General features: G+C 35.4%; 1 protein-coding gene across 5 annotated transcripts in view; it reads left to right on the top strand.

Annotated features, from left to right (window-relative positions):
* The window catches only part of LOC129725764 (plexin-B), a 269,692-nt gene that overhangs the window by 83,660 nt on the left and 171,769 nt on the right, over positions 1–14,263 (top strand). For all 5 annotated transcript variants that reach the window (XM_055681937.1, XM_055681940.1, XM_055681939.1 and 2 more), the window contains exon 3: positions 1,815–2,074. In XM_055681937.1, the coding sequence (XP_055537912.1) occupies positions 1,815–2,074 (260 nt within the window). The remainder of the gene's footprint in view (positions 1–1,814; positions 2,075–14,263) is intronic.

The raw sequence follows: 14,263 nt of genomic DNA on the forward strand, positions 1-14,263 counted from the left end.
AAAAAGCTGGAAAAAACTGGATTCCAAATAAATTTGTAAAAAAGCAATGAAATGATTTTGAGAGAGCTTTTTTGTTATGGAAACTAAATCCAGTGTCAGTTTCGAATACAGCAACTAACGAAATAACTCTTCGCACAAAATTACTCATTTTAATCAGAACTGTTTTGTTTCGGGCTTACATTTTTTTAAATTATGGACTGGAAAATTTCTTCTAACAGCAGCAAAACGCAATCAATCTACCTCAAAATTAAGAAAATAGAGCTTTTTCATTTACTTTTATCTTCAACAAAAGTATTGACGCAGCATTTTCATCCGTTACATCAGTGAAGTTTAAATTTCAATTATTTCTGACTTCGCTATCTTTTGGTATCTAATTCTTCTAACAATTTTTTAACTGCTACGCCACAGAAAATAAATAAAAGATTTTTTTCACGGTGCGATAAATTTGTTTGGTTTTATCTTAACCATGTCATGCAGTCTTTAATTAGATCGTGTTTCGTGCGAGAAGATAGAATACTGAAAAAGCTGTTAGAAATTGTCAAAATAATCTATCAATCTACAAAACTTACGTTTTAAAAATATTTCCGGAAACCAATCGGAGCTTGAGTGAATAAAAAACTGGATAAAACTGGCAAACATCTAGAAAAACTGGATGATTTTGGGAATAAACTGTTTGACTGGATCACTTGAAAAAAAACTGGAGGAATCCAGTTTAAACTGGAATATTGACAACCCTGTATATGAACGTATGCCATCAAAGGTTGAAAAAGCTAAATTCAGCAATGGTGTCGCGTTACAAAATGTATCGTATTGCAGTGCATGATACAACTATCTTAATTGCTAAACCAACCCGTCATGAGAAAGTACATTTAGTTGGCATTATTTACGACCTGTTTAATCATAGGCTCTTTAAGCTAATTTCTAATGTCCAGCCTAAAATGTTCACCAAAGTCGGTTCCTCATGGTGTCGCGTTACGCTGGAATGTGTCATAAGATAGACGCAAAGTGCCTTCGACAAAGTTTTAGGTAATCTTAAAGTAAGAAACTTTACCGAAGACATCATGTTTTTATTTCTTACATATTACGTGCAACATTGAGAATAGAAGGCACTGAAAATCACAATTTTCGTTCTAACTTTTTTCGCAGATTTTTCCGAATTTTTAAACCTTCTACTAAATTATCAGCCATCCAAAAACGCATTTGTTTTCTAAACATTGTTATTTTTTATCTATAAAACAGTTATTGAACATATTTTCCAACAGTTTTCCATCACATATAAAAATGCCAATATCTCAGCTCTCCGATAAGATATCAAGGATCTTTTTTCATGTAAATTTTTGTCTTGAATCCCGCTTTTCAATGAAAATTTCAGTTCTTGATTATATTTTTTTTAAATTTGTGTTTTGGAGGGTTTTATCAAAAAATTATTAGAAAAATTAATTTTTTTCTGTGATGTTCAATGGGCTCTGGGAGTCAAAAAACTAAATGCAATGCTGAACTGAACCATGCAAAATATTCAAAAACAATCCCACAAAAATGAAAAAATATATGGAAAAATATAGAAATCGAACAGAATTTAAAAAAGTGCAAAAGAATGGGTTTGTAGCCTTAAAAAGCCATTTTTCCATAAATCACGTTTGGGCAACCTGAAAACAATTTTTTAGAAAATCGAAATGTTCTACAAAAATGCTATAAATAATATTATCTTTCAATTTAGTGCTGAGCACCTTGACTTTTTCAACATCGATTTTTTTGGGACACCCTATTGCTCGTGTGACTATAGATAAGATAATAACAATATTTTTATATCACAGCTTGTTTTAATGGCAGCATTAAAGACAGAAATTTGGGCTATATTTCTGGAACAATCAATGATGGCAAATGTCCAGTCGTTGGATCAATCGGAAATATTTTCAGTTTTTGCCATGTTGGATTAAAAATTAGTGGCGTAACGCCTATCATTGCGCGAGCGCATTTTAACTTTCCAAATACATCAATAACTTCAGTTTCAACGACCACTGCTGGACCTCACATATTGGCTTTTTTAGGAACCGGAGACGGATGGATAAGAAAGGTATGTAATAGACAAAGTTCTATTTTTAGATTTTAGCTCTCCGTTTGGCGGATGTTCGGTCTTTTCTTTATATGCGATATGTTGAACATGGTAGCTTGTGTACATTGGTACTGTCTAGTTAAAAAAGTTTTTTTTTGTGAAATCGAGTGCTTTAGGTGGATATCTTAACGGCAGAGGCGTCGTGTGGCTGATTCCGTCACATGTGCTCAAACATTCTTTTAAGTTCTCTTTCCTTAATTGAAACAAGAAAATCAAATCAAAGTGTGAAACTTCACGAAAAGTAATTTCTTTCAAAAAGGAGGAAGTTCCACCTATTGTGGTACCTATTTCTTCTGAATTTAATATTTTCAAAAAGGAAGGTTCAACGTTTGTTTCTGAAATTAAAGTTACCTAGCAAATTGACCGTAGAGGCGAATGCCGCTTATTAGCCGACACAAGAAAGGGTAGTAATCGTCTTGTTCAGTATTTAACTGACAAGATGTTCTTTTTTTTACCTACGACACCAAGAACGCCAAGCCGTTCAAGGTTGTCTTGAAAGGTCTCATCAACGATCAAAATTACTTTGACAGAATTACTTGGCATAACCCCTACCCAAGTAATTCTAATGAAACAAAAAACACGAGATGAAAACAGCCAGAGAACTGGAGTTTCCCTTGTAAACTATTTATTTTAACCGCAGTGAGGTTAACAACTCAACATTTTTCGAAAAAGCACATGCTTTATGTAATGTGCGGGTAAAATGGGAAATTTAAAGGAAGTTTGGCGGAGGTGAATGCGTATCACCCAATGCCGTACTTGCCAACGATATGGCCATGGATCTTATTTCTGTAACATAGACCAAAAATGTCTGTTGTGTAAACTCTCACAAATAGGACCAGGGATGTTACGGATGTGATTTTTCAGACATCTGCAGATGCGGATGCGGATGCGGATATGTGATTACGGATGCAGATGTTGATACGGATGTCAATTTTCATGCGGATGCGGATGTTCCGCATTTGCGGATGCGGATACGGATATCCGTTACATCCCTAAAAAAGACACATGTCCTGTGAAAGAGAGAAAAGTTGAAGAGGTTGTTTATAAGACACGACCGCAGAGGTAACGTAGAATACGACAGCCTGTCTTATGTCAATGTATTTCTTGGAATAGGTTTGGGAATACACTCAATTGGGGTTAATTAATTTAATAGTCTCTTTGCTACAGATGACGTTTACCTCTGTAGCCGGCACCGCGGATTTACTTGCTGCCGTATCCAAAACAAGAATGAAATAGAATTGTTTTGAGGCTGTCTTTTGTATCAAGTTGCACTAAGATATCTTAATTTAGGCAGTGGCTACGAAGAAGCTATAGACAAGGGCAAATAGTGCATTCTCCATCTATGATATAACAGTTCAAATAACAATTTTCTGCATTTTACGATAACGTAGATAATTTTACAACTGATTGCTGCAATTAGTAAGACTTGCGCGAAAATTATGTGATTCAGGCTCACTAGCTCAGGAATTATTCAGATAAACTTTGAGGTTAATTGTGTTTGTCAATACCATTTATTGACAAGTGAATATTTTCTCAACATGGCAAATTTTTTATTTAGTTTTGGATGATTTACAGTGATAATAAAATTCTACATGAGGTGGTTTATTAGCAACTATGTATGTATGAAAATTTCAATCGCTATACTGCTAGCCACACACGCTATATAGCAAGCCACACATGCTATAAACTATATAGCATATATAGAAAACCACTTACGCTAGCCACACGCTATACAGTCAGGTTTTTTTTTAACGCGGGGGATACGTACCTCGTAAAAAACCGCGTTAATTCGAAAATCCGCGTAAAATAACCGCGTTAATTAAAAAATCCGCGTAAAATATAACCACGTTTTTTAAAAAATCGGCGTAAAGTAGTCCAGCAAGAAGGGCTTTAGAAAAAACCAGAGACGTTCTAGAACCAGTATTTAAAATTGTCCTCTTTGATGGTCATTCCGGATCTTCCGGTGGGCGGAGAGTATTTTTTGGACTAAGTCTTTTACTAGATAAACACTCAAACGTTTCTGGTTCCAAACCCACGATAATTCGGAAATTCGCGAAAATTTTTTTGAATTAGCGCGGTATCGCGAAAAAAAACCGCGTTAATTCAAAAATCCGCGTAAAAAAACCTCGTAAAAAATCCGCGTATAAAAAAACTGCGTAAAAAAACCTGACTGTATAGCAAGCCATGCACGCTAAATAGCACAATACCACACAAGCTATAGACATGCAGACATGCACAGACACGCTAGACATGCACACGCTATATAGCAAATCACGCACGCTATATAGCAAGCCACACGCGCTATAAACATGCACACACGCGCTACAGACATGCATACACGCCATAAACATACACACACGCTATATAGCAAGCCACGCACGCTAGCCACACACGCCATATAGCAAGCCACACACCTTATATATTAGCGACATACGCTACAGATATTCACACACGTTATGTGCACACACCCTATATATACATACGCTGGATGATGGTGGCTTCTCAAACCACCTGGCGGTGCGATTCTCTTTCAGTTTCGGGTTGTATTAAGCCAACGATATCTGAATTGGATTACCGCTGGTGGGGTCCAACTCAGATCGAAGGGAAGCCGAACTGAAAGAGGTAAGAACTGCAGCTAACCACTACCACCGCCGCTGTTGCCCGATGCTGATCCACTTCGCCTACTGCCATCAGTGTTGATGTTCGCTGCTGCTGCCTGCTGCTAGTAAACGGATTTGCTTGAGGAAAAACAGTCTCTTATATAGCCCGAAGAGTGCATTCCCGGCTAACTAGGTACTCCATTCTGTCGTTCTTTTTAGGGAAAGGCAGCAAGCGACCAATCAAAAGTCGACATTTGCGTTTCGACAATAGTTTGAACAATCAGATCACAGTTTTCTGCATTTGGACGGGTGCTTAAATGATTTTCCAATCGATTGCTGCAAAAATGACAGAAATCGGTTGGAAACTGACTGGGTTTAAAACGTTTGAAATTGGACAATTTTTGTGACGCTCTCGATGTTTTCGGTTTTGAAATTGGATCCCTGTATTGAAATTGGGTCCCTGTAATTGTTGCCGTAAGACGAATTCTACTTAAAAAAAAAATTCGCTGTGCCAATTGTAATGGCAATCATGTAAAATTTTTACGAATGTCCTGTCCGTTCAGCCATTGTTAAGGCATGGCAGGGTAAACAAAAACAAAACAAAATTCGTGGTTCATAGATATGATAGAATTCAGGGTTCCTGCGGTGGAGATGCAATTTTAATCCTTCGCCGAATCAAACATCTTGAGACGAAAGTTATTGAAAATTTGGGAATTGAAGTTCAGACTGAACTTGGAATTTTATTTATTGCCGCAGCATATTTACCATTCCAATGCACACGCAAGCACAAAAATTATTTTGAAGGTGCAGGGTTGTTACAGTCGGCGTGGATTTTGCGTTTTTTGCGGATTTGGCGTGTTTTTACTACACCATGGCGTGGATTTTGAGGAAGCTCAGCAACCTAGAATTTAATATTGAAGGATTTCGCAACAGTTCGACTGAAGTTGGCAGCACTTAGGGGTGTGCGAAACTGGCTTTTCTGGTGTCGAAACGAAACGAAACGAAATTAACCCTTAATTTCGCTTTCGCCAAATTAGTCGAAACGAAATCAAGGTGGATTTCGAGTTCTCGAGACGAAACGAAATTGGTCTCTAAATTTCGCGAAATTTCGAAAAATAAAATAAATGTTTGTGAAACATAGCATTACAATGATTTGTAACGTTGGAGCGTACGCTAACGAAGTACCCTTTAGCAGCTGATCGCAAGGTGCTTACCTGGTCGACGAAGAGTAACGTAGGTATTCAGATATCGATACACCGACAATGACGAGAAAATCAAAAATGTTAAAAACTAAAATCTTGATGCATTCATTTATACAGATTATATTGCAGGTAATAGTAGCGCGATAGATACAACTGATATAAATGTCTTTGTAAATAATAATTTAATAAACTTCTGAACTGATTCTTTTGGTTTGAATGCAACTATGTTTAATATAGTAATCCTTCTTTCATAGCACTTACATCATTCAAAATCCAAGTTTGGTCCTAGAGCTCGAACTGGAAAACATGAGAGATGGTTGGTAGGTTTTCAACCATTCCTGTGAGTTTTGGTGTCCCTAGCAAAGATAACTTTTCCAAAGAGTTTTTCCCTATGCAAACGTAAAAGCGACGAATCCGATAAGCAATTCCTCGGCGGCCTTCTGATGCATTTCTGCATTCTCTAAAAGCAGCAAAATTTACAGGAATGGTTAGAAAGCTGTAAAACCTTTGGAGGGCAATTTTTTTCCGCTTTTATCGACCAGTGTTATTGAATTTTTTTTAACATCGTTTAGTCAGACTAGACTAGTGACATCTTTATCAATTCGAGGAAAACAAAATTTAAGTTGACTATTCTGTAAACTTTGAAGTTTTCAATATTTTTCTACATTTTTTAATATAACTTAAAATTACTTCTTAACTGAGCAGTTCCACAAAAAATGTCCCAGTTTCAATATTTTTTGTCATTTTAGATTTGGCCTAAACTTTGCATAAACGTTTCTATAGGCCAGCGGTTCTCAACCTTTTTTTGTCCGCGTACCCTTGGTGATATTTTTCATTCCTGGCTTGGAATGTTCTCGTATAGTGGAGAGAGTAGTGGTAGATCATGAATTTTTTGAGGGCTCTTTTACTCCACAACAAACACGCTTAGAGCGAAATGACAATATGTATATGAAAGCTCTATCTTTCCTCTTTATGTCATTTTTTTTTTGTTTTGTTTATGCATGCTCAATTCGGTTCAAAATGGCGTCCAAAAAAGGAGCACTCCGCAAGTGCATTGTACGGTTTGGTATGAACTGCAAAACAATATTGACAAGGGGTGATGGAAAACCATTTTGAAAGCGAAAATCTTCCGGTTTCTATTGTGTAACTATAATCCGCCAGGAAGGAAGCTAACCAGCCTGCGTAGTGGCCAGAAAAATACTATTCCCTTTTTGTCAAATAATGGTTCAAGCCTATTTGGCTATCAATTAAAATATATACCAAAACGAATGTTTGAACAACATTGATTCCATTTTTTTTTTCAAAACATCATACAGATGAATTGTGTATGTGATTTGGCCAGAAAAAATATCATCACAGTACGTCAAAAACACAAACATTTCTAAGCAATCATTCGACTCCATTTGTACTCCAAATACGCAACCCAACAAATCCACCCCAGTGTCGTCCAATCGTCCTGGGGATTTTGAGTTAAGTTTGAGTTGAGTTTGAGAAATAACTGGAAATCAACGAATTGTGAACAGTTGATGGACTTGAAGGCCGTACAACGCTCTTGTTCGGCATCAAAAGAAAACATCGTCGAGAGGCCGGTAACGGACCTTTCTCAAATGTTAAATATTTTTTGTTAGTTTACAATGAATATATCTTCATGAGAAATAAATCAGTTTTTCTTTCTTTCTTCCACTTTTTTTGACAGCTGTAGACAAAAATTCCAAATTTTTAGTTGTCACCTGTTAGTGTGGTTCAGGTTTCAAAATGAACTATGGTTTGTTTGATTGCTACAGTCATGTTTTAGGAGAAAGATTGAACAACAAATGAAGTATTATGAAGAAAAATTGCTTTGTCTGCCATTACTGATTTTTCTTTCGCGTACCCCCTGAAAGCTTTCGAGTACCCTCAGGGGATAAATATTTTCAGAGCCAAAAGTTTTTTGATCAGTGTGACGTCCTGGAAAAGTTTTAGACAGTAATTTTATCTTTCCGATAAAAAAATACTCTAGAAAATTCAATTTTTTTAATGTAAAAGAAACATTAAAATTAATATAAAAAAGCTTATTTTTCAAAGATCTTTTTTTTTTTGTATAAAAATTACAAAAAAATTACCGAAGCGATGAGGAAGTCAAAAAAAGTTATATTTAAAAAAAAAATTACAACATGTTTATTTTTGGAAGGACAATATTGTTATCTACAACTTTGCCAAAGGCACATGCCAATCAAACAAACTGTTTCGATTATAAAAATATTTTAATTACCCACAGAGTGTCCAATTGGAGATTAAAATTATTTTTTCAGCTAAATCGGTTTGTTTGACTGGCATGACTAGTGTCTCTGGTAAGGTTGTAGAAAATAATTTTGTCCTAAAAAAATATGCCCTGTGAGTTTCTGCGACACCAAAAATAATAAAATGCATTTGGGACCATTCCTAAACTAAGTGGTCATATTTTGATCCCTTTTATACCCCCCTACTCCCCCGTGGTCTTTCGTGGTCTTTTGTTTTGTGATATATGCAAATATATGTACAATAAAGTATGAAAAATCTATAAAAAAAATAAAGGCTCAAGAAAACTGTTTATTAGTTATTGCGCAAATTTTAAATAGAACTTTTAGTAATTTCATTTTCTCAAAACCAAATAACAAATAGATAATGGTTGTTTAATTTTTGATAGTATTTCATTGTCTTCAACAAATATAATAATTTCCTTACCTGAAAGTAATTTAAAATACGCTTTTCTGTTGAGTATATTCAAAATGATTTTAAATTTGTTGTTGAGTATCAAAATAAATATAATTTGTTTAAGCAGTTTGATCATCCACGATAAATTTTTCGCTTATAGTTATGGTAAATTGTATACTCATCTAGAAATCATCTAGAAAAATATTTAGTTGATAATAAGATAAACCTTACTTTTAGTGATTTTCAGGTATTGGATTTGTAACTTAGTTTTTTTTTTAATAAATTACAAAGTTTTTGAATGTCGAACAAAATATAAACATCTTTCTTTCTTCCTTCTGTTCACGAACATCCAGGTCTTATATATTGTTTTTAAGACCAAAACGTGTTTTTTTTTTACCGGTCGTTGAGTATTGAAATATACTTCCAGGAAAAATAACATAAACCCCGACGCATTGCAAAATAGAACTATTATTCTAAAGAAGTAAATGCCATATAAGGCAAAGCCTGTTTAAAAAAAAAATTTAAAAAAAATGATCGTTCGGATAAATTTGAAATATGTTTCAAAAATTTGCTTACAGTTAATTGCTGACAACTCTCAAACTTTCCGTGACACTTATTAATTAGTCGTGTCAAATACATTTATTAATTAAAAAATTGCGAAAGCTTCGCCTTGACTTAGTGGCAATAATAAATTATAAGTCAGAAAATAGACTACGTGGTCTATTCGTTAACCCCCACACCCCCCAAGTGATTTTTCGTGGTCTTTTGATAACCCCCCCGTCTCCCTATATATGACCACGTGGTTTGGGAACGGGCCCTTTGAAACAAACCAAAAATTATTTTTCTTTCAACCAATCAACAGTTAGCATCGAATGTTGTAATGCAACAAACAAATAATCTCCACTCAATTAAGTTATTCGTAATCAGCCTCGTTCTTTTATTTCTCGTTCTTTCTAACCTTTCTTTTCTTCTACCTTGTATATTCGTCAAGTGCAAAGTCAGAATCACTTTTATGCTATAATCTGAACTTGTTTTTGACATTGTAAAATTTTGTGTCCCCTAAAACAAGAGTAACGTTTCTCAATTATGTGTTCAACGAGAGCAAACCATGTACTTTTTATTCATTCATTGATAAAGTATACTTTTTTGGTAACACGTTTAAAATATTTTTGATTAGGTTCCTGGCAATTTTGAAACCTATGCTGACTTTGAAGTCAGAGTGTTTTGAAACAATACTAAAAATTCAGGCAATTACAACTTTTTCTGCTTGACACATCGATCACTCTGTCTGCACACTATAAGGCACGATATCTGGTCAGCCTAGTGATAGCAATGAACTATCTGAAAAAACACATTTAAATACACTACGGTGTGCGAAGAGGAGTCCTCTAACACAGAGAAATCCGAAAAAACGCTTCAAAATTTTTACAAGTCGAGTAGCATAGAACATTTGGCCTGTAAGATAGAGCTTCAGAGCTTTAGTTTTGACAGAAATTGATATGCCCTCCTAAACGAAAGACAAAAAGTGACCTCTTTAACCTTGTGGGCTGCAAATATAATCACATTTTGATGTACCTACGTAAAAAATACGTAAAATTTATTCCTACAAACAAATTACTAGATACCTTGTAGCGCATTTGGACGGCTTCATATTCCTCGAATATGACTTCAGTGATGACATGAATTTTATGCTCTGCGTGAATAAAAAATACCTCCCGCATGATGTTACGTCTTTGTCTGTAAAAACAAAAATTACCGGCTGAGAGTTTATTCTTCTATGTCTGACTTAGTATATCAGATATCTGTTGAGATATATTCAATTTAATTTATAGTCGCAATGAGCACAAACCAAAATAATATAATAATGTGCATCGAAATTTGGTCCGAAATTTCGTAATCGTCGAAATTGGAAGTTTAATTTCGCGAAATTTTAGGCGGAATTTAGCGAAATTCAACGAAATTTTTCGGCAATTTCGCGAAACCGAAATTTCGGGAAATTTCGAGTTTTGCGAAATTATACGAAATCATTCGAAATCTCGCACAGCCTTAGGCAGCACCCTCTCAGAATTAATTCTAAACTTTGTGGGTGTGAGGCAATTAGCAATTTGGCATATCTGGCATTTGAAAAGGACTGAAAAAAATTACTTGAAAAGAAATGTTTAATAAAATACTTTAGAAACAAAAAATGATTTATAAAACGGTCATCTCTGATTTTTACCAAATTAGGTTCTTAGATAGACAATAACACTATCTACACCTCTTCAGAACATTTCGAAAAGAGCACTTTTAAGGAGAAAAAGCTTATTTATTTGCTTAAGATTTAGCTTTAGATGGGTTTACTATAATTTTTTTTATATTATTCAATCTTGGAGATTATATATATACCACAGATATGACAATGCGCCAATCACTTTTATTTTTTTTTATTTTTTTTGTTAGTAGCTCAAGTATTTATGATAAATATTAGCAAATAATGAATATGTGTGTCCAATCACAAATGGTAACTTCTCAATACTGTTAGGAATTTGCAATTTTAATTTTATTTATTATTAATTTTAATAATTAGGATTAATCATTAGGATATGCTTTCTCAATTAGGACTTATCATTCGTAGGGATTTAAATCTTCTTGTCAAAAAAAGGAAGTAAACTTACAACTAACTTAATTGCTAACTTATTGGCTGTAAAGAGAGCTTATCGTAGCAATTCAGGATTGCAACGATTTTTGTCGAGAATTGTTAATAATTTTATTCGACACTAGCTGACCCGCAAACTTCGTCCCGCCTATTTTTGTGTTTAATTTAATAATTTCAAACAATCCAAATCCATTGATTTCTAGCGATTTGTTTATATCGTTTGAAATGATTGGTTTTATCGGAATGACAACAACCTCGACTTTAGCCGTTAGTACATCCCCTCTATTCCGGAAATACTCTTATTGGGTGGTATTCAGCTATTTTCGTTGTTTCTCAGAAACTGAAAGCGGTCATCTTCGAATTCAAAATGATGTCCAGGGTCAATGCTTGGCTTCTATACATCATTTCGATTACGGAAATACCCATATGTAGTAGTATCCGGCTGTTTCCCAGAAGTTGCCATCTTACAATTCCAAATGGTGTCTGAGGTAAATTTTTAGCTCCTTGCATCATTCTGGTTAAAGAAACACTCATATTGGGTGGTATTTAGTCACTTTAGACTATTTTTCAGAAACCGGCAGTCGCCATCCTGGACTTTAAAATGGCATTTGGAGACAACTTCTGGCCCCTGAGCGTTATTCGGATTAAAGAAACACCCAAAATAGGTGTTATTTTGTCTTTTTCGGCTGTTTTCCAGAAACTGGAAGTCACCATCTTAGAATTCAAAATGGTGTCAGTGGTCGATTCTAGCTCCTGTGTATCATTCTGGTTCCGAAGAATCTCATATTGGATGGAAATCGGCCATTTTTGGCTGTTTTTCAGAAACCGGAATTCGCCATCTTGCATTCGACATATTGGATTTCAAAATGGCATTTGGAGACAACTTCTGGCGTCATTCTGGTTAAAGAAACACTCATATTGGGTGGTATTTGGTCATTTGCCGCTGTTTTTCAGAAACCGAAGTCGCTATATTGGATTTTAAAATGGCATTTTGAGACAGCTTCTGGCCTCTGAGCGTCATTCTAGTTAAAGAAACACTCATATCGGCTGGTATTTGGTCATTCTCGGCTGTTTTTCAGTCACCAGAAGTCGCCATCTTACAATTTAAAATGTTGTCTGAAGCCGATTTGTGGTTTCAGTGCATCATAACAATTCCGGAAACACCCATATTGGGTGGTATTTGGTCATTTGCCGCTGTTCTTCAGAAACCGGAAATCGCCATCTTGAATTTCAAAATGGCATTCGGGAAAAGTTGGAACTTTATTCAAGGGAAATAGTTGCTCTAAGTTTTGGTAAAGGTGCCACCCCTCTGGACCCCTCCCCGTTTTTGTGAAACGCAAATATGTCTGTGTCTTTTTCAAATTTTTCAAACAGATTGAGCAAGCACTGGGAATTTTCATATGTATCAATTGCTCCATGTATCAAATCATGTCAGGTGGATGAAAATATTTATTTTAGCATGCAACTATTTTGAGACAAACGAGTTTGAATTCACTAAAGTACGTTTTTTTCACGGAAATACCCATATTGGGTGGAATTTGGTCATTTGCCGCTGTTTTTCAGAAACCGGAATTCGCCATCTTGGATTTCAAAATGGCATTAAAAGACAATTTCTGACCTCTGAGCGTCATTCTGGTTCAAGAAACACTCATATTGGGTGGTATTTGTTCATTTTCGGCTGTTTTTCAGACACCGGAAGTCGCCATCTTAAAATTCAATATGTGTCTCAGGTCGATTTGTGGCTTCAGTGCATCATAACAATTTCGGAAATACTCATGTTGAGTGGTATTTGGTAATTTGCCGCTGTTTTTCAGAAACCGGAAGTCGCCATCTTGGATTTCAAAATGGTATGTATTTGGAGACATGCCTGAAGAAGGAAGGATGTCGAACCATTATGGACATGTTTGTTACACCTAAAAACATTCACTTATCAAATTTGGTTGTATTTGCTTGACTGGTTTTCGAGCAGTGCGAAATTTGTGTTTTATTTGTATGGGACCCCTTCCTTATAAAAGAGGGAGGGGTTTCAAACTATTATAGATATATTTGTTACCCTTAGAAACATGCACCCGCCAAATTTGGTTCTATTTACTTGGTTAGTTCTTTAAATATGCAGAAATTCGTATTTCATTTGTATGGAACCCCTCCCTTCCAGAAAAGGGAAGGGTGTGGAACCAATATGGACATATTTGTCACTCCTTAAAACATCCACATGCCAAATTTGGTTCCATTTGTTTGGTTAGTTTTCGAGATGTGCATGAATTTGTGTTTCGTTTGTATGGGACCCCTCCCTTCATGATGAGGGAGGGGTCTCAAACTATCTTAGTCACCTTTCTCAGCCCCTAAAACCCTTATATACACAATTTCACGCCGATCGGTTCAGTAGTTTCCAAGCCTATATGAATCAGACAGACAGACAGAGCTGCATTTTTATATGTTTAGATAGCTTCTAATGGTTCAACACCAGTAAGTCTATGTAATTGGAGTGTACCAAACCAAGGAGGACGCTTCAAAATCATTTTCAGAGTTTTATTCTGAATCCTTTGAAGCGTTTTCTTCTTTGTTGAACAGCAACTTGATCAGATCGGTACAGCATAAAGTATTACTGGTTTAAAAAATTGTTTGTAAATCAAAAGTTTATATTTAAACAAAGTTTAGATTTCCTGGTAATGAGAGGATATAAACATCTCGTATATTTGATGCACTTGGCTTGGCTTTCTCAATGTGCTCTTTGGAAATAAGTTTTATAAGAAATAAGAAATAAGAACTGTTACCGCTCTGGCCACGTCCTTGCATCTGTTGGGTAACGGAATAGAAATGTTAGTCCAACATTTACTTAAGAGAACCGCAGAGAACTCTACGTGCCCTCATAAATGTCACATGAGATGGGAAATTTTAGTAGGAAAGGGAGACGCTGCGATACATCTTTTAGATGTTGCGGGTCGATAATTGATTATATTATAGGTATGAATTTTGAGAGCTGAGGCTGTTGTAATTTACCGACTTTTTGGTTTAAATTGTATTTTATCAGTTGAATTTT

This window comes from Wyeomyia smithii, chromosome 2 (assembly GCF_029784165.1).
Source record: "Wyeomyia smithii strain HCP4-BCI-WySm-NY-G18 chromosome 2, ASM2978416v1, whole genome shotgun sequence".
Lineage (NCBI taxonomy): Eukaryota > Metazoa > Arthropoda > Insecta > Diptera > Culicidae > Wyeomyia > Wyeomyia smithii.